The sequence below is a fragment of the Saimiri boliviensis genome, chromosome 21 (assembly GCF_048565385.1).
Source record: "Saimiri boliviensis isolate mSaiBol1 chromosome 21, mSaiBol1.pri, whole genome shotgun sequence".
Classification (NCBI taxonomy): domain Eukaryota; kingdom Metazoa; phylum Chordata; class Mammalia; order Primates; family Cebidae; genus Saimiri; species Saimiri boliviensis.
In genome coordinates this window covers 33,412,236-33,432,188 of record NC_133469.1, presented here as the reverse complement: position 1 = coordinate 33,432,188, position 19,953 = coordinate 33,412,236, and the positions used below count along the sequence as shown (strand labels likewise).

Genomic DNA, 19,953 nt, shown 5'->3' with positions numbered 1-19,953 from the left:
GGTCCGATCTCTCCTTAGCCTTGGTCCTGCCCTAAGCCTCCAGGGGCTCCATGCTCCCTTAATTCCTGCAAAGAGCTGCCAGCCCCCGGGGGAATCCCAGGCATCAAGATGCCCGAGAGAAGCCGTGGGTCCTGGCGGGGGAAGTCACATCCTCCCTCCTTTGCCACAGAAAACCCAGAACCGGAGTAACTCTCTTAACTGTCTTGAACCTTACGGGATCCTGCACTACCAGAATCCCACAGTTTCCACTCGGGGAGGACCCTATGCTTCTCGACTTCCTTAAACACTGTTTTGATTTGGGGGTCTGCGGCCGCCAGTTCCCCACACAAACCCGGACTCCTGGCAAAGCCAGAATCTCTTCCTCCCGGGGACCTCGACTCGCAGGAAGCCGCCCAACCCGCCTGCCTCCCGGGGCCCTCTGCCTCCCGGATGCCCTGCCTCCCCATTCCCGGGGTCCCATCCTCCGAGTGCCAGGGGAGCGCTGTGCCCACCCCGCCTTCCAGCTCTTCTGAGGAGCCCGGACCCACGAGGACTCAAACAGCCCGAAACCCCCGAGAGACTGCCGGTTTCCCTCAGGCGCCACGGACCCTCTCGGAGATCACGGCGGGACGGGGCGCAGTCCTTCCTTACCCGCCAGCGCGGACATGGTCCCGGGAGCGCGGAAATGGGGAGAAAGAGGCGCGGGGGGGCTACCGCAGCTCCCCTCAGCTCCCGCCGCCGCCGCCTCAGGCGGGGAAGGACCACAGCCCCGGGCGCGAACGGGACGCACTGCCTACGGCGCCCCGGGAGGACCAAACCGCACCTGGCACGGCGGCCTGCCCGCCGATGGCCCCGCCCCGCCGCGGCCAGGCCCCGCCCCCGAGCCGCAGCCCCGCCCCCTGGCTCTGGCTCTGTAGGGGCCCCGGCGCCCCCTGGTGCGAGCGGCGTTCCCACGAGGTGCTCCTGCTAGTAAGGGTGAGTCTGCGTGGGCCGGAAGTCGCAACACGGATGACGGTCCGCACCCATCTAGTCGCCCTCATTTTACAGATAGGGAAAGTCACGGATCAGAGGCCGAATTTGACTACCTCGACATAGCTCCGCTCATTAGGAGGAGAGTTTGGATAGGCCTACTGACTGCCAGTCCAGAGCTCTTCCCAATATCGCGTTTGGAATCAGGAATAGGACTATGGAGGAGCCAGGTCTATTCCACAAACAGCTTTGAGGATGGACTTTTCTTAGAAGCTTTAAGCTCAGAGAAACCACGTCTCTGCGCCACTATGAGTAAGCTGACAGTAAATAACCTCTAGATGAACGATGGTTGGAGACGGCCAACCAGCATCCCAGGAGCAGATCCTCAACCAGGCCAATTAGGTATAGAAATGAGCACAGGATGCTGGAGCTTGTGCGCACCATTGGAGAAATGAGCAGTCCTGCGAGAACATGGGCCTACCAGCCCCAGGTCTTCCAGCCTTTCGAAACATGCCAAAAATCCAGGTGTTTAGGTGAAATTTGCCACTTTAAAAAATGTTGATAGCTGGCCAGGTGCAGTGTCTCACGCCTGTAATCCCAGTTCTTTGGGAGGCTGACGCGGGCGGATCATGAGGTTAAAAGATCGGGACCACCCTGGCCAACATGGTGAAACCCTGTCTCTACCAAAAACAAAAATTAGATGTGCACACGCCTGTAGTTCCAGCTGCTCAGGAGGCTGAGACAGGAGAATCACTTGAACCCGGGAGGTGGAGGTTGCAGTGAGTTGAGATCATGCCACTGAACTCCAGCCAGGCAACAGAGTGAGACACCATTGAGACACCATCTCAAAAAAAAAAAAAAAAAAAAAAAAATGTTGATAGCATCGAAAAGCTTTTATTTTATTTTCTTTTTTTTGAGACGGAGTTTCGCTCTTGTTACCCAGGCTGGAGTGCAATGGCACGATCTCGGCTGACCGCAACCTCCGCCTCCTGGGTTCAAGCAGTTCTCCTGCCTCAGCCTCCTGAGTAGCTGGGATTACAGGCACGCGCCACCATGCCCAGCTAATGTTTCATATTTTTAGTAGAGACGGGGTTTCACCATGTTGACCAGGATGGTCTCGATCTCTTGACCTCGTGATTCACCCGCCTCGGCCTCCCAAAGAAAAGCTTTTAAAATGCCATGTAGGCCAAATGAAACAACACACCTACCCACTAGATTTGCCCTGTGGGCTGCCAGTTTAGAATCTCCTGTGAGGAGGAGAGATCACAGGACTAATAATTAAGACTGCTGACTGGGTTAGGGCAGCTGCTAGCTGGCTGAGTAGCTTTGAGAACCACTTCCCCTACTTCCCCTCATTAGATTTGGGGTCTTCTGTGTGATGAAGGTATTAATACACCATCAGCCAGGTCAGCTGGTCCCTGATGACCCACCTTCCCATCTGATTCTCTCATATTGGGTCTTTCACAATTGTCATTTCCTTAGATCAGATTTAGATTGTGGGAAAAGTGTCCAAATGACCAAGAGGATGGGGCCCAGGGAAATGGATTCTGTCCCCCACCCCCACCCCCGACCAAGGACAAAGTTCAATCCATCTGTCTCTGGTCTCAGCAGCTGGGCAAGCAAAGGCAAAGGCAAGCACAATTCTCTTTTTTCCTGCTTTGACCATCGAATTCAAACCGGATGCCGGTCAGATTTTTCTCCTCTGGGTGTGGCAGGTGGCTCACCATGTCCTGAGTGTGTACAAAGTGCTGGGGAGGAGGGCTGTGTCCCACTTCCGTTGATTCCTGGGAACTATTTTCAGTAGTCAGTTTTATAGTTTCTGAGGAAATCATTATAGTAAACACAAAATTGTGTATTGATTTAAAGAGACAGGAATTGGCCGAATGTGGTGGCTCACGCCTGTAATCCCAGCACTTTGGGAGGTCGAGGCGGGTGGATCACGAGGTCAAGACATGGAGACCATCCTAGCCAACGTGGTGAAACCCCATCTCTACTAAAAAATACAAAAATTAGCTGGGCGTGGTGGTGGGTGCCTGTAGTCCAAGCTACTTGGGAGGCTGAGACAGGAGTATTGCTTGAACCCGGGAGGCAGAGGTTGCAGTGAGCCGAGCTTGTGCCACTGCACTCCAGCCTGGCACCTGGTGACAAAGCGAGACTCTGTCTCAAAAAAAAAAAAAAAAAAAAAAAAGTGACAAGAATCCAGGGGATCCTCCTGACAAGCTGCCTCATGACTAGCAAACAGGGGACAGGGACTTTCCTCATCCTTCCTACAGAAAGATGTAATACTGTATTTCCCCAGGCAACAAAGCACTGGCATCCTGGGAACCAAACCTCCTGGGTGTCTTCCCTCTCCCTCCACTCCACACCAAGGCAGGCAGATCTGTCTCTTTTCCCTCCTCCTTCCCTCTCACATTCCACTTCCTCCTACTTCCAGCCTCATGGTCTTCACCAGCAGGTAGCTGAGGGATATCCAGGTCGCCCAAGTTCCTCCCAGGGAAGTTCAGGTAACTCTGAGAAATGCAAGTTGACAATGTAAAGGAAGGGAATATGGCTTTTTGTAGAAATGCTATGGCCACGAGATATATTTTTAATATGGACCCAAAGAACATTCCAGAAATTACTTGTGAACTCAAGGGGGACTTCTGGAGGGCAGAAAAAGCCTGGGCAGGGAGTAGACCAACTGAGTTTCAATAGCTTTAATTGAAACCGAGTTTCAATAGTTTTAATAGTTCCACGTTACCTGTCCATAGTTTACTTCACTGACCATGGCTTGGTCAGTCCCTAGGGCCAGATCCTGCTACCTGCCTCACAGTCAACTCTTGGAGCCTAGGATCCTGAAAACCTGGACCTTGAAAAACAACTCAAGGTTCTGCCCTGCTGAAGGTACTGGTCCACTGGTACCCAGCCAGACTTGCCCAGTGTACTTCCACTTGCTTCAAACTGAGCTAGTCTCTGGCCTCCAGTCTCTGCCCTCCCTGAATCATCCTACCCAAAATGGACTGGTTCATCTTCCAAAAATGTTTCTGGTCCTGTCATCTCTCTGTTCAAAACCCTTCAACAGCACCCCACTGCCTACAAAATAAAGGCCAAACTAGCCCTCATGAACTGACTACATCTCATCCTGCAGCCTTGTCTCCCTATTCCCTTCACTCCAGGACTCTGCTTTTTCCCGAGCAAATCCTGCCTTGCGCCATCTGCCATTCCTACAACAACCAGCTCTCTATGTTCTCTGTAATTTTGTGCCCCACTCTGCCCAGAGTGCAGTCTTGTTTCTCAACTCTAAATGATGAGTAATGGTTTCTATAATATCACAAAGTAGGACTATGAGACATTAAGTGCCTTCGGATAAGATGTACCAAGTATATACTATCACCTACGACATAGTCTCACAAAACAAAAATAATAAGCTTGAATCTGGTCAAGCTTCTAGATCTAACAACCAACCACCAGGAAATACCATGGCTAAGAGGAGCTTAATAACATTTCCATGACGCAAATAGCAAAACTGGGGCTGTGGGAAATGCAACAGGACATATAACCGTGTTTCTTTAACAGATTAACTGTAGAGTAGAAAAGATTTCAGAGGTAGGTCAGGTGGCTCATGCCTGTAATCCCAGCACTTTGGGAGGCTGAGGCATGTGGATCACCTAAGGTCAGGAGTTCAAGATCATCCTGGTCAACATGGTGAAACCCTGTCTCTGTTAAAAACACAAAAAATTAACCGGGTGTGGTGGTGGGCACCTGTAGTCCCAGCTACTTGGGAGGCTGGAGCACAAGAATCACTTGAACCTGAGAGGCGGGGGCTGCAGTGAGCCAGGATCACACCACTGCACTCCAGCCTGGACAGCAAGTGAAACTCCATCTCAAAAAAAAAAAAAAAAAAAAAAAATTCAGAGACAAATAATAGCAATGTATGAAACTGAGTTGGATCTCAATGCAAACTACAAAAGTTATGAGATCTGGGGAAATCTGAACAATGACTGGGTATTTAAGAAATTTTTTTAAACGTATTTTTTATTTTTGAGATGGAGTCTTGCTCTGTCTCCCAGACTGGAGTGCTCTGGTGGAATGCTCACTGCAACCTCTGCCTCCTGGGTTCAAGCAATTCTCCTGCTTCAGCTTCCCAAGTAGCTGGGACTACAGGTACACACTGCCACATCTGGCTAATTTTTTATATTTTAGTAGAGATGGGTTCACCGTGTTGCCCAGGCTGGTCTCAAACTCCTGAGCTCAGGCAATCCACTCGCCTTGGCCTCCCAAAGTGCTAGGATTACAGGTGTGTGCCACTGCGCCCAGCCTATTTTGCTTGTTTTTAAAATACTTAAGATGCGTACTGAAATACTTAATAGATGACATATGATTGGAGTTTGCTTCAGAATCGTTCAGACAGTGGGAGAGAACAGTGTGCGGGAGGTATAGATGCAACAAGACTGGATCTGAGTTGATAGTTACTGGGGTTGGGTGATGATATATGGAGGCTTTATTGTCCTGTTCAACTACTGCGTTTTTTTGGGTTTTTTTTTTGTTTTTACATCGAAAACAAAAACCTAAGGCCGGCATGGTGGCTTACACCTGTAATTCCAACACTTTGGGAGGCTGAGGTGGGAGCACCTCTTGACCCTGTGAGTTCCAGGCTGCAGTGAGCTGTGTTCACACTACTGTACTCCAGCCAGGGCAACTGAGTAAGACCCTGTTTCTATACTTTTTTTTTTTTTTTTTTTTTTTGAGACGGAGTTTCGCTCTTGTTACCCAGGCTGGAGTGCAATGGCGCGATCTCGGCTCACTGCAACCTCCGCCTCTTGGGTTCAGGCAATTCTCCTGCCTCAGCCTCCTGAGTAGCTGGGATTACAGGCACGCGCCACCATGCCCAGCTATTTTTTTGTATTTTTAGTAGAGACGGGGTTTCACCATGTTGACCAGGATGGTCTTGATCTCTTGACATTGTGATCCACCCGCCTCGGCCTCCCAAAGTGCTGGGATTACAGGCTTGAGCCACCGTGCCCGGCAAGACCCTGTTTCTAAAAGGGTCTGTTGCCCTGGCTAGAATGCACCAGCATGATCATAGCTCACTGCAGCCTTGATCTCCCAGGCTCAGGTGATCCTCTCACCTCAGCCTCCCGGGTAGCTGGGACCACAGGCATACACCACTGTGCCTGGCTAATATTTTTTATTTTTGTAGAGACAGAGTCTTCCTGTGTTGCCTAGGCTGGTCTCAAACTTGTGGCCTTAAGTGATCTTCCCACCTCAGCCTCACAAAGTGCTGGGGTTTACAGGTGGGAGCTACCATGCCTAGCCTAAAATTAAAATTTTTCAAAAAAGAAAAAAAAAAACCTGGTCTTTTCTCATTGGGCTTATGAGTTCCTCAAGTTCCCTTACCTTTGCATTCCCCACTGTATCTTGGTACTACTCAATTTGGTAACTGTTTGATCAAATCAGGAATTCAAAAGCTCTTTTCAGAGGAATTACCTGTAGCTCTGGCATGTTGACAAGCCTGAGGCTGGGCCAGATTTGTAACTTCAGCAACATCTTCTATCTCACACTACACCCTGCTACTAAGGAACCTTAGGGAGGGACACACCTTCTGCTCCAGGGAGGGGGCTTGGCTGAGAGCCCACCTGCCCTGTTACTAAACAGATGGAGAGATGCTGACAGTGAGTAACCTATGATTGTCCTAAAGGCTCTGGTCAGACACAAGCTAAGCACCATTGTGGCAGCTTGTCACCTGCAAGCTTAGGAATGCCACGTATTTGTCAGGACTGGGGCTGCCTGTCAGACAGGTTTTACCTTGGGCAAGGCTGTGTATGAAGCCAGGCCTCCAGCCTACATTTCTCATCTCTAACCATTGATAGCTGTTTAAAGTCTTTTCCTTTTTTGTTTTTTTTTAAGAGACAGTGTCACTCTGTCACCCAGGCTAGAGTTCAGTGGCATGATGATAGCTCGGTGAAGCCTTGAAATTCTGGGCTCAAGCAATCCTCCTGCCTCAGCCTCCAGAGTAACTTGGACTACAGGCATACATACCATGCCCAGCTTCTTTGAAGACTTTCATCCTACGTGTGACATTACCAAGGATCCACAGGAACCTCCATGAGGCCAGACCAGTATGACTACTCCCCACCCATTCACCCTCCATGACACAGACAAGAAGTCCGAGCTCACAGTAATGTAAAACCATTTATTTAATTCTAAATCAAATCACTTTCACAACAGTGAAAATTACTGACTGGTTAAGGTGTGCCACTATACATATCATCATTTTCCGACTGTGGTCAGGACCTGGTCCTAGTCCACAAGGGTAGCAGGAGGAGGGTGGAGGCCAAGAACACAGAAAACACACAAAAGAAAGGAAAGCTGCCTTGGCAGAAGGATGAGGTGGTGAGCTTGCAGAGGGGTGGTAGGAAGGGGGCTCCCTGTTGGGGCCAAGCCAGCAGTCCCAAGTCAGCTCTCCTGCCTTAGCTCCTGGCAGAGGGTGAGTGGGGACCTATAAGGTTCAAAATCAAACAGCATTTGGCCAGCCTGGCTTTACTATCAGGTTCCCAGAGTGCCTTTGTTGGTGGAGCTCTCCTGGGCTCATTCCATTTTGTTGAAGAGTCCAAATTATTGATTTTCCTACCCACAACTCTTCAGTATTCTTCTAGAAACCCATTTCTGTTGAGTCCATCTGACTGAAGTCCTCTCTTCCTCCACTAGTTGAGGCCATTGCACTGAAGGGGGTCCCACCAATTCTCTCTAGAGCAGAGACACTCCAGGGGCCCCTCCAACTATGGGGATTTCCAGAAGGTGATAAAAAGAGCACTCGAGTGGGTGCCCAGGAATGTTTAAAAATCCATCAGGCATACTATAAAGCTAGTGGCTTCTTCCTACCAAGTGGATTCGGCAAATAAACCACCTACTCAATACTTTATATTTTGTCTGTTTAAACACTGAACTCTGGTGTTGACAGGTACAAAGGCGAAGGGGTGGGGGCTGTAAGAGGGGAGGGCTTCCCTCATCTTCCTCAAGATTTTTGTTTCCACAAACTTTGCAGAGTCATAACTGGGAAAAGCACTAAGTGGGGCTTCCTACCATTTGTTGGTCATTGCTGAGCGTTAGCCAGTGTGGACGGCAAAGTAAGAAAGTGGCCCAGAGGAAGCCCATCTCCCCCGAGTTTGGGGTCTCCAGAAAGAGGCTGAACTTCTGGGATGAAGCATAGAAGGCAGGGCAAGAACTGTTCCACCAGGTGAACTGTCCTACCTGCTTAGTACCACACTCCCTCAATAACGTTCAGAGGATGCAGCTTGTGAAACTGAAAATCAAATCAAGGTATTGGGAAGAATAATTTCCCCTCGATTCCATAGGAGGGAAGACCACACCATATCACTGTGCTGGGGCTCCCCAAGCCCTGCCACCTGGCTTTACAAATCATCAGGGGTTGTCTGCCTGCGAGTCACATGCTTCCCTGATTTTAGCACACATAAAAGGAGTTTTCAGGGTACTCTATCAAGCCATACTAAAGTCAGGGTCACATGTGGGTTTTCCCTTTCCTTGCCTCTTCTTTTTTTTTTGAGACCGAGTTTCGCTCTTGTTACCCAGGCTGGAGTGCAATGGCGCAATCTCGGCTCACCGCAACCTCCGCCTCCTGGGTTCAGGCAATTCTCCTGCCTCAGCCTCCTGAGTAGCTGGGATTACAGGCACGCGCCACCATGCCCAGCTAATTTTTTGTATTTTTTAGTAGAGACGGGGTTTCACCATGTTGACCAGGCTGGTCTCGATCTCTTGACCTCGTGATCCACCCGCCTCGGCCTCCCAAAGTGCTGGGATTACAGGCTTGAGCCACCGCGCCCGGCTTGCTTGCCTCTTCTTAAAGGACAACTTGGCTTCTGAGGATGGTGGTCTTCCACATGCAGTTGGGCTGACCCGACAAAGCCCCCAGTTTCCTGCGGCAGGTTCTGGGAGAGGATGCATTCAAGCTTCTGCAGCCTGGAGGACAGGGCTACTTGTTCAGTTGTTCCTGCATCGGAGCTCAAAATCCCATCAAAGTCCTGACTCCAGGCCTTTCCTAATGCGCAGTAGTCAGTCTCGGCTTCAGCAGTGGTCTTGGCTGTGTGTTCTCTGGCAGAGAGAGGCAGATGCACATAGTTTTACGGAGAAAGCTGATGGAAAATCTGTAAGTGAAGCCACATGTCTCACCAGGAATAATTTATGCCAGGAAACCAGGAAGTCATTCAACTTGCTCTCTGAGGCCAAAGACGCTGAGCACAGCCCAGAGCCAATAAAAGATCTTTGAATCTATGGTGAATTCATGAAGTGACTCCAGCTTCGGCTGTTACAATTATGATTTTTATGGGACAGCAATTTCTTGCATCTCTGAAGAGGAAGAGGAAGGGGAGGGGAAAGAAAAGAGAACAGAGCAGCACTGGGATTTGGAAGGGGAACCTCTCTGAGAAGCCCCCACTGGCTTCAGAGGCAACTTTCCAAGGGGTATTTAAAGAGATGAAAGTTTCCAGAAATAACATTTGGTGCATCCTTTTGTTTCTGTAATATTAAACTCAGGTGAAATTATACTCTGACAGTTTCTCTTTCTGCCTCTTCCCTCTGCAGAGTCAGAACCTGCTGAACTAGATGAAACAAGATTTCATGGTGTCACCCATGAGAGAGGACTCAATGCCAAGGCCTGAGGTTATAGGGTGTTTACAGCAGTGGCAATACTCAGGGGTCATCGCCAACTGGTCTTGAGTTCCAAAGCTCTGATGGAGAAACAAGACTCCTTGATGTGTTACTAATCCCACTGATTCTAGGAGTCAAGATTAGCCAGGAAGCCAAACACGAGAAGTTGGGGTGGCACGTCACCAGTCCAGAGCCCTGCCACGGATATAGGCAAGAGCCCAGCATTAGGCGATCAGGAGCCAGAAAATGATCAGCAGGGCCGCAAATAGGAAGAGGCGTGACAGGAACTGCTCATCCACATACTGAGGCGTCCCAGGGACAGCTGGAGAGACAGGAGGGAGAAAAGAGGCTGTCAGAACACTGCAGCTATGCACACTGCCCACTCAGGCTAGAAGCTGACAGGATCAATCTTTCTCTCTTTACAACATCAGAATCCTACACACTAAAAAGATTTCTAAACCCCAAATAATATCAGGCAAAAGGAAACTATGTGCAACAATATAGCAATGAGGACATGGTCTCCAATTTATTATAAAAGATTTGGCCTGCACATGCCAATAAACCAGATGACTAATAGGAAACTCTTAGAGGAAATAATGAAAGCAAGCCTACTGTTTGTTAAGTATCTTCTATCTGCTAAGTGTTTTGTACATATTATTATTTGGTGGATATTATTATTTCCATTTTGAGTAGGAAGCAGCTGAAACATAGGTTTGAGGTGACCTGTCCAAAATCGAAAGCTCAGAAGTTAGTGGTAGAGCTCTATAGTCAGGCTCTCTAGCCTCTCCACACTGCCTCTCAAGAGCCCTGCAGGGACTGCCTTCCTTTCCCAGGAGATAACTAGGATCCAGACAGGCAAAATGACTTGTCTTTCAAGGCAAAGGCAGAAGAACTGGGGTGAGAATCTCAGTCTCCACTCTTCTCTGCTTTGAGAAAACCTACCATTTAGAGCTCCCTGTCCTGACTTTGGGGGAAGGAGGATAAAAGAATCTGTTATCTAGGATGGGCAAATTGTACCAAGCATGACAAGGGAAAACTGTGACTGTGGCAGGGGGAATAAAGTGATCCAGAGTCTAGCCTGGCTGTGGAACTCTGCTTAGCTGGAGAATCCAAGGTTAGTCTTGGACCAGGTTAGAAGGATACAAGCTACCAGGGCAGGTTCTTACTGGCTTCACAGGGATTTGCCCTTTCTTCAGGGCAGAGTACATTATATCTTTTGGGGTGTCCTTCCTCTGAAAAATACATGTGAATACATTATAAATCTTCAAGGTAGATAAGGTAAGAAAGGGCATCCCCAAGATATCTTGGTGCTGAGATTCCTCAGTTGGGTGCTCTGATGGATTCACGAAGGCAGACAGGCAGTCAAGAAAGACTTATAGATTGCCTGCTGGGTACCAAAAACCAGGGTGGGGATGAGAATAACTGGGATGACCCAGTTACTGTCTTCAGGGCACAAGCTCACACAATGGTCACTTCTGTACCAAACACTGTGCCTGGTGCACATGAAGCTCCAACGAGTACAGGCAGAGCTCAACTGATCATGGCATCTCTGCAGGTTCCACAGTAAGGATCTTGGCTCAAGTGTCAAGAGTTCAGGGCACCCAGCTCATTGCCTTGCTCTATACTGAATGTAGATGGCACTCTCAAGCAGCGAAGGGAGAAACGCAGCAGCAGGTGGTAGACCTAGGCGTGGTTCCCACAGGGTTGAGGCTTATGACCAGCCCCACGTTGTGTCATGAAGGAAGCTGGACAGAGATGCCAGAGAATGGATATGCCCTCACTCTTTATGGGTCATCTCGCATTACCATGCCCCCAAATGGTCAAAGTGGGGAGCATGTGCAGAACTAGGCTTTTCCTCAGCTCTTTATAGTTTTTCATTTTATAGATATGGAGTATGTCTTGGTAACATTACTGAGCATTTTCTGATCTGTTAAATAGAGCTAATCATACACCTCCTGATCCACAGGGTGGTTGTGATGATCCCCTGAACTTGGAATGGAAAATGTTATATGATATACATGTGCCTGATAATTGGTAAGTACACAACATTTTTACCATGACTATACATGATCTGAAAACAGCTTAAGACATTTTGAAAAGGCTGATTATCCATGTAGTGACAATTATCCGTAACTTACATACTGCTGAATTCCAATGAGTTTTCAAGCAATATTACTAAGATATTTTCCTGATTTCTCAAGGAAATAGGGTCTTACCTGGAGGAGGCCGCCCATCATTTATATTAAATGCTGTGGCAAATATCCCAAAGGGAAATGCTCCAATTCCAAAAGACATCTGGAAGCCACCATCTCCAAATCCAAATCCTTGAAATCCCTGTGTGGAAGAAAGGCAATTAAGGGGAGGAAAATCGGGCAGGTTTCTCCTGTGCCTGTCAAACTCAACAAACCTCACGTTGCATGTGGCACCTGCCTCTCCTCCCTACCCTGTGCCACATGTTTCCAAGTTGGGAGACAGCTTTTCCTCCCATATATACTCTGAGGCAGAGGAACTCTGGCAAGCTTTCTGCCCTTTTAGCCTTAGTTTACAGCTAAGGATCTATGAATGGGCCAAAAAGGAGCGGCTCTGACCCAATGTGAAACACTCTGCTGATATAAGTCAGCACTCTTAGGGCTTGAGGATATTTTCCAGAGTCCCACATTAGCTAATAATATCTTCTACATGCTTTATTTCAGCAATATTGACAGTCACCTCCATGCCCAAGGGAACATCAAACAAGCTACACATTACCTTTAATAGCAAAAAATGCTGAAACCCCAATTAGCCAACAATGGAAGTCATAATCAAAATCTTGATACATGCATTCAAAGAACCATTATCTTGACTTATGCAGCAACACTGAAAAAGTCTTGTGACCAACTTATCAGACAAAATTGTTTGGATACTGTCACAAGTACACAATATGCAGATATATGGACAAGTTATGGATGAAAATTTCTTTTAATATTGTTACATAGAATTTTTACATTTTAAAACACTTTAATGTTTTCTGATTATAAAAGTAATATATGCTTGCTATAAGAAACTCACACATTACAGAAATAATTGACAAAGAAAGTCAGAGATCTTCTATTCACCCTCCCACTTCACTGTCACTCCACTTTACCTCTGAAATAACCACTGTCAGCAGTTTGGTGTTATCATGCTCAGCTTTTTTTCCCCTATGCATGTTCTACACCGAATCATCTTTCACATGAAAAGATTCAGTAGCAACAATATTGTGAATAAATAACCCCCCCTCCTTTTTTAAAGCATAAGCTCTGTGCTAAGCACCATTTTAAGCACTGGCACACACAAATCATGTTTAATTTTTACATTAGCTTCACCTGAATTTCATAGATGACCAAACTGAGGCTTGGAGAAGTGAAATAACTTACCAAGGAGTACAGTTTAGATCTAAAACTAGATCAATTTGATCTGAAAACACATGCTTTTCTTTTCTTTTCTTTTTCTTGTTGAGACAGGGTCTTACTGTCACACAGGCTCGAGTGCAATGGTGCAATCATGGCTCACTGTAGCCTCAACCTCCCAGGCTGAAGCAATCCTCCCATGTTAGCCTCTTAAGTAGCTGGGACCACAGGTGCACCCCTTTATGCCCGGTTAATTTTTAAATTTTTTTGTACAGACAGGGTCTCACTTTGTTGCCCAGACTGGTCTCAAACTCCTGGGCTCAATGATCCTCCCACCTTTGCCTCCCAAAGTGCTAGGATTAGAGGCCTGAGGCCTGTGCTTGGCCTTCAGGCTCTTAATTACTGTGCACATCTTTCAAATATTTTTTTCTCTTCCCCTGCATCCCTGGTGAGAGGTTTACAACAAATGATTTTAAAAAGAATAAAAAGAAGATAGAGTTTTGGGCCAAATGCTTTTCACAAAGAGTTCACCGGCCTTCATTTATGAAGTAAGTCACAAGAGTAGCTGCTCTCTGTCACAGACTGATAAGCCTTTAGTTCTAAACTTCTTGGCAGATGGTACCACCTATAAAGCCTAACAACTGACTTAATGAGAGGGCAAATCTAAAGGGAAGGAAAACAATGAGTTTCCATCTCCTCAATACAAAATGCCTACTACTCAGTTCATGGGTGAACCTAAGGGCTCCTAGGACTGAGGCTGCCTTACCTGGGAAGGTGCAATTGTTTCATCAGGAACCACAGATTCATTCAGTGCAATCCTGAGGACTAATCATTCTGCTTCCCTTTTAGCAACATCTATATGAGCTTACCAGTCCTCACATTTGGTGGGATTATGTTCCTGGGGCAGAGTATGCCAAAAAAAAAAAATCACTAGCAGCTGCAGGTGCTTATAAATGCTAGAGGTATGCTCCTCGGTCATCAAGACCAGGGCCTCTGGCTTTCGAGGACCTCCGATTCCTGCATTAGTTGCTAATGCTCTGTAGGAAACCAAAACCTGGGAATGTTAAAGTGGTGTCACCTGGCGGTCAAGAGCAGGGACTCCAATACCAGCCAGATCTGGGTTTCAGCACTGTATGTGTGACCCTGGACAGGTCACTTCACCTATCTGGGCCTCAGTTTCCTCTTTCATTAAATGAGTTGATGTGAGGCTTAAAGGAGATCAAGAATATAAAGCTCTTAACATACAGTTATTTCCATATAGTAGCCATTCAACAAGTGTTCACTGCTAATATTATTATTAAGGATAATCTGAAGAAGAGAACCTTAATTTCTCTCTTTTTTTTTTGAAACTGAGTCTTACTCTGTAGCCCAGGCTGGAGTGCAGTGGTGCGATCTCGGCTCACTGAAACCTCTGCCTCCTGGGTTCAAATGATTCTTCTGTCTCAGCTTCCAGAGTAGCTGGGACACAGGTGTGCAGAACCACACCTGGCCAATTTTTCTATTTTTAGTAGAGACAGGACTTCACCATATTGGTCAGGACTGCTGTGGAACTCCTGACCTTAGGTGATTCACCTACCTTGGCCTCTCAAAGTGCTGGGATTATAGGTATGGGTCACTGTGCCCAGCCAAGAACCTTAATTTCTATCAAGATCCCTGACTCAGTAATCCTACTCCTGGGAATCCTAATGAAATGCCATTATTCAAACTAAAGAGTGTACAAAGATGGTTACTGTAGCATTACTTAAAGAGCAAAATGGGGAAACAACTAAAAGGTTCTTCGATGAGGAAAACCCAAATTATAATGCATCAAAGCTCAATGGGTTCCCAGTAAGAGCATGGAAAAATAAAAAAAATAAAATAAAAACCTCAGTGGGATAAATGGCAGCCTAAATAATAAAGAGGATACTTCAGAGCATCATGGAAAACATGCCAAAATTAAATTTTAAAGCAAACAGAATGGTGATGGCTACATAAAAATACATACACACAGCATACAGATGAAGAGAACATGAGGAAATGAGAATATACTTGTTCTGGGCTCTTGGCAATTTGGGTAAATATTTTGCTTTTAAAATTTCTTTAACATTTTAACAGAATTTAAGAGTAACGTGATGTAAATATGCAAAAAATTTTCAATGTTTTTGTTCCTAGCCACTCGACCACCAGGGATAAACATGCAAATTTTTTTTAGCCAGTAATTTTACTTCTAAGAATTTATCCTAAGCCAGGCACAGTGGTTCATGCCTATAATCCAACACTTTGGGAGGCTGAGGTGGGAGGATTGCTTGAGCCCAGGAGTTAAAGACCAATCTGGGCAACATAGTGAGACCCTGTTTCTACCAAAAAAAAAAAAAGAAAAAAAAAAATTAGCTTTGCATGATGGCGTGCACCTGTGGTCCCAGCTACATGGGAGGCTGAGGTAGACTGCTTGAGTTCAGGAGATTGAGGCTACAGTGAACTGTGATAGTGCCAATGCACTCCAGCCCGGGCTACAGAGTGAGACCCTGTCTTATTCTAATAAAATAATAGTGAATATGCTCACAAATTTATCCATAAATTCATCAAAGTATTTCTAAAATTGGAAAAAGAAAGCTGCTAAATGTCTTAACAAAGGATTGAATTATGTTAAATCGACAAAACTAAATGCTAAACAGCTATTTAGTAAAATATTGCTGGCAATGTAAAATCTCAAGATAATACTAAAAAACTCCCACTCGCACACAGAAGGCACTTAAACATCTGTAGAAGAAATGAAATTTAGAGAGGGTTATAAAACAGGAGCCACATATTGTAAAAAACAAAAACTGTAAAAAGTATACACATATCTGTAATATACATGCATAGATTTATAAAATTTGTGTGTATATATAATTATAGAAAAATGGAAAAGAAAATAGAACCAAAATGTTTCCAGTGGTTACCTCTGGATTGGTGTGATTATAAGTGATTTTTCCCCCTCTTTTCCTTTCTGTATTTTATAAGATTTCCTTTACTTTTATAATCAAGGAAAAAAATGATAAGGCTAAGAAGGCAAATTCTAAAGCCATCAGCTCATTTGTAGAAGCTTCTCCTAGAATGTTTCTCACCCCTCTATTCTCCGGCTCTGGCCTCTGTCCTTGAGGACGGGGAGGGGTCTTCTCTCTGAAACAGAAATGGTATAAAATAAGTCTATTACAAAATGCTTTCAGTTCCTCCCTATGAGGACCGCGAGCTATTCACCAACAAAGTCAGGGCCATAGCCTCTTTCTTGCCCAGGACACGAACTTATGCCAAATTAATTCTCCAAATACTAGCTCTTCATTCTACTTGCAACTGTTCTTCCCATCTGTATAGAGAACAAAGGAGAAAATCAGCTTGTTATGAGATATTCATCAGATTGCACTACAGCCTACTCCATTCACAGAGATCCTGACTCAGACGGTTAGGAACATGGCCAGATGCCTTCCCTGGGTCTGTATGATACTGGGCCTGTCACAGGTAACAGAAATCCCAAATCCAAACTGGAGCAGAGGGTGGGTTGTCAGCAGTGAGGGCTGAGGTTCATGGTTTCTCTGATCTTCCCCTATTAACTTCAGCTCTATCTCCCACTATTCTTGGTCAAATGCCCCATGCTATTATTTTCAAGTCTCAGCCACTCAGATCACTCAACCCATGAATACTTAATTGAGGGCTTAGACAGACAATAAGCATTAGGCAGGATGCTGTAATACTAAGACTGATGACAGACCCAACTCTTGAGGTATTCATGGTTTCAGGGGGATAGAACCAATCACATGACAGTTTGCTGGGAACTGGGTGAGAGCACGTTAGTTGGAGAAGACAGACCACTTCAAGGAGGGGACTTTAGGGCTGCTCATGAGAGATGAGTAGAAGTTACAGGAGAAAGTGGGGGTACAAGGGTAGCTCGAGCAGGACTGGGGAGGGCAGAAGGCAGAAGAGAGAGCAAATACATAGGCTGATAAATGTGAAAGAGCAAATCCCTTTAAGAGAAGTCTAATATGTCCGGTATACAGCATATGCTAGGCTAGCTGGGAGAAGGCAAGAGATTCTTCTGGAGAGCTTGGGAATGCCAGACCGTGAAGGGCTCTCAGGGCTTTTGTTTGTGGAATGCTGGACCCCACTCCATTTCTATAAATCCCAAACTCCACAAAGTCACCCAGATCCTGTTTCCTCTACCCCCATGCTTGTATACATCACTGCTGCACAACCCTACTCCCTGAAGCCTCTCCTGCTACACATCCTGCTTCCCAGGAGGCAGAAGTACTCTTTCATAGTGCTCTGCACACTTGTGATTGTGATGTCTGTTCACTGCTGGGTCCCAGCGAGTGGTAACTTGGATCCCCTCTCCTTCCTCCCCTCCTGGCTGACTCTCATCTGGATGAGACTGCTTCAGAACCAAGGGATCATCTAGTAATAAAGTAAAGGGTGGGGTTAGGGAATGTTGAATGGGAATGAATTCATGTCCAAGAGGAGAAGTGGGTAGGAGAGGCATCCTAAGTCCTCACCTGGGGTCCTGTTGCCCAGTGCTGCCCCTTCCATAGAGGGGGATAACCTTGTCTCGGCTGATGCCAGCTTTGCAAACTGGACACACCTGTCTGTTAGGTCTGGTTTCCAACCACTGCAAGCAGGAGAGAAAAATACATGAATGGCCCAAGACCCACCAGAGAGATCAGCCAGAGCCACGAGAACAACATAGGCTAGAGACCTCAAACTGGGAAACACCAGCATGAGCATGAACACCTCAAGAAACCAGACTACCATTCCTTCTCCTAGCAATCAATAAATACGTACCAGTGGTAAAATCAAAACTGCCTTTAAATATCATCATAATTGGCCAGGCACTGTGGCTCACACTTGTAATCCCAGTACTTGGGAGGCCGAGGTGGGTGGATCACCTGAGGTCAGGAGTTCAAGAACAGCCTGGCCAACATGGTGAAACCCCATCTCTGCCAAAAATACAAAAATTAGCTGGGCATAGCAGTGCCTGCCTGGAGTTCCAGCTACTCAGGAGTCTGGGGCAAGAGAATCACTTGAAGCTGGGAGGTGGAGGTTGCAGTGAGCCGAGATTACGCCACTGCACTCCAGCCTGGGAGACAGAGCAAGACTCTGTCTTTAAAAAAAAAAAAAAAAAGCCGCGCGCGGTGGCTCAAGCCTGTAATCCCAGCACTTTGGGAGGCTGAGGCGGGTGGATCACGAGGTCAAGAGATCGAGACCATTCCGGTCAACATAGTGAAACCCCGTCTCTACTAAAAATACAAAAAATTAGCTGGGCATGGTGGCACGTGCCTGTAATCCCAGCTATTCAGGAGGCTGAGGCAGGAGAATTGCCTGAACCCAGGAGGCGGAGGTTGCGATGAGCCGAGATCGTGCCATTGCACTCCAGCCTGGGTAACAAGAGCAAAACTCCGTCTCAAAAAATAATAATAATAATAATCATAAAACAGGCTTCTTCATGCTTTGTTTCTCTCTAGGGGTTCCCAGCAACACAGAGGGAAGGAAACTGCAAGCCTGGGGCTGTCAAGTCTGACATACTCAGCCTCAATTTAGGCTGTTGGCATAAGTATAACAAACTTTAAATCCCTATTTTCCTGGTAGTAACAACTGTATTTTCCTGTTAGTAATATTTTTCTTTCTATGATGTTTTTTCCCCCCCAAGAAGGATTCTTGCTCTGTCACCCAGGCAGGAGTGCAGTGGTGCCATCTAAGCTCACTGCAACCTCCACCTCCGAGGTTCAAGCAATTCTGCCTCATCCTCCCGAGTATTACAGGTGCCCGCCACTGCGCCTGGCTAATTTTTTTATTTTTAGTAGAGATGGGGTTTCACCATGTAGCCCAGGCTGTTCTTGAACTCCTGACCTCGTGATCCACCTGCCTCGGCCTCCGAAAGTGCTGGGATTACAGGTGTGAGCCACCACACCGGGTCGATTTCTCATTTTTATAGCATTTCCCCAACAACTGTGTAGCCCAGGCATCAGACAGAATCAGGAGATAAGCTTATCATTTTCTGGTGACTTACCATGTGCTAAAGGATAGGTTTTGCTCATTATCTAAATTTGCTTAATGCTTTTTATGTACTTTCATTGATTTTTTGCATTCAACTATTTCTTTCGATATAAAAAAATCCTGTTTTGGGTTTCTCAGTCCCTTTCACTGTTTAAAAATTTTTGTTTCAGCCAGGTGTGGTGGCTCATGCCTATAATCTCAGCACTCTGGAGACTGAGGCAGGTGGATTACTTGAAGTCAGGAATTCAAGACCAGCCTGGACAACATGGTGAAACTCTGTCTCTACTAAAAATCCCAAAAAAAAAAAAAAAAAAAATTAGCCGGGTGTGGTGGCATGCGCCTGTAATCCCAGCTACTTGGTAAACTGAGGCAGAAGAATCACTTGAACCTGGGAGGCAGAGGTTCCAGTGAGCCAAGATCTCGCCATTGCACTCCAGCCTTGGCAACAGAGTAAGACTCCATCTAAAAAAAAATTTAAGGTGATAAAAATGTGTTTTCTTTTTCCTTTTAAGACAAAGTCTTGCTCTGTCAGCCAGGTTGGAGTCCAGTGGCACCATCTTGGCTCACTGCAACCTCCGCCTCACAAGTTTAAGCAATTCTTGTGCCTCAGTCTCCTAAGTAGCTGGGATTACAAGAGAGCACCAATATGCCTGGTTAATTTTTGTATTTTTTGTAGAGATGGGGTTTTGCCTTGTTGGCTAGGCTGTTCTCAAACTCCTTGCCTCAAGTGATCCACCTGCATTGGCCTCCCTAAGTGCTAGGATTACAGGTGTGAGACACCACGTCCGGCCAAAACGTGTTTTTATCGACATTCTATAAACAAGAATCTAGGACTTTAGGGCTGAGGAGACAGCAGCATTGAATGATTTTATTTCCTACTTTTACTGTTCACAGCTCCAAAACTTATGTGTTATGTGTTCTTCAAAAACTCGCAGTCAATGTGTTCTACCAGGTCCTGCTGGGGACAGAATGTGCAGCCCTGTCCCCACCT

The 19,953-nt window shown here is 46.4% G+C and overlaps 2 protein-coding genes across 15 annotated transcripts in view; both read right to left on the bottom strand.

Moving 5' to 3' along the window:
- Positions 1 to 799, bottom strand: part of LIMK2 (LIM domain kinase 2) — a 70,946-nt gene extending 70,147 nt beyond the window's left edge. For 2 of the 3 annotated variants that reach the window (XM_003938415.4, XM_010349130.3), the window contains exon 1: positions 631 to 799. In XM_003938415.4, the coding sequence (XP_003938464.1) occupies positions 631 to 646 (16 nt within the window). In that variant the 5' untranslated portion in view covers positions 647 to 799. The remainder of the gene's footprint in view (positions 1 to 630) is intronic. The other variant, XM_074391238.1, reaches the window with a different exon arrangement.
- A 6,301-nt stretch (positions 800 to 7,100) lies between these two features.
- RNF185 (ring finger protein 185) overlaps positions 7,101 to 19,953 on the bottom strand; it is a 44,940-nt gene continuing 32,087 nt past the window's right edge. For 11 of the 12 annotated variants that reach the window (XM_074391183.1, XM_074391181.1, XM_074391175.1 and 8 more), the window contains 5 exons: positions 17,465 to 17,577; positions 16,046 to 16,100; positions 11,808 to 11,925; positions 8,780 to 9,913; positions 7,101 to 8,473 (listed from right to left, as the gene is read on the bottom strand). In XM_074391183.1, the coding sequence (XP_074247284.1) occupies positions 9,816 to 9,913; positions 11,808 to 11,925; positions 16,046 to 16,100; positions 17,465 to 17,577 (384 nt within the window). In that variant the 3' untranslated portion in view covers positions 7,101 to 8,473; positions 8,780 to 9,815. Of the gene's footprint in view, positions 8,474 to 8,779; positions 9,914 to 11,807; positions 11,926 to 16,045; positions 16,101 to 16,808; positions 17,367 to 17,464; positions 17,578 to 19,953 lie in introns of those variants that run through there. The other variant, XM_074391184.1, reaches the window with a different exon arrangement.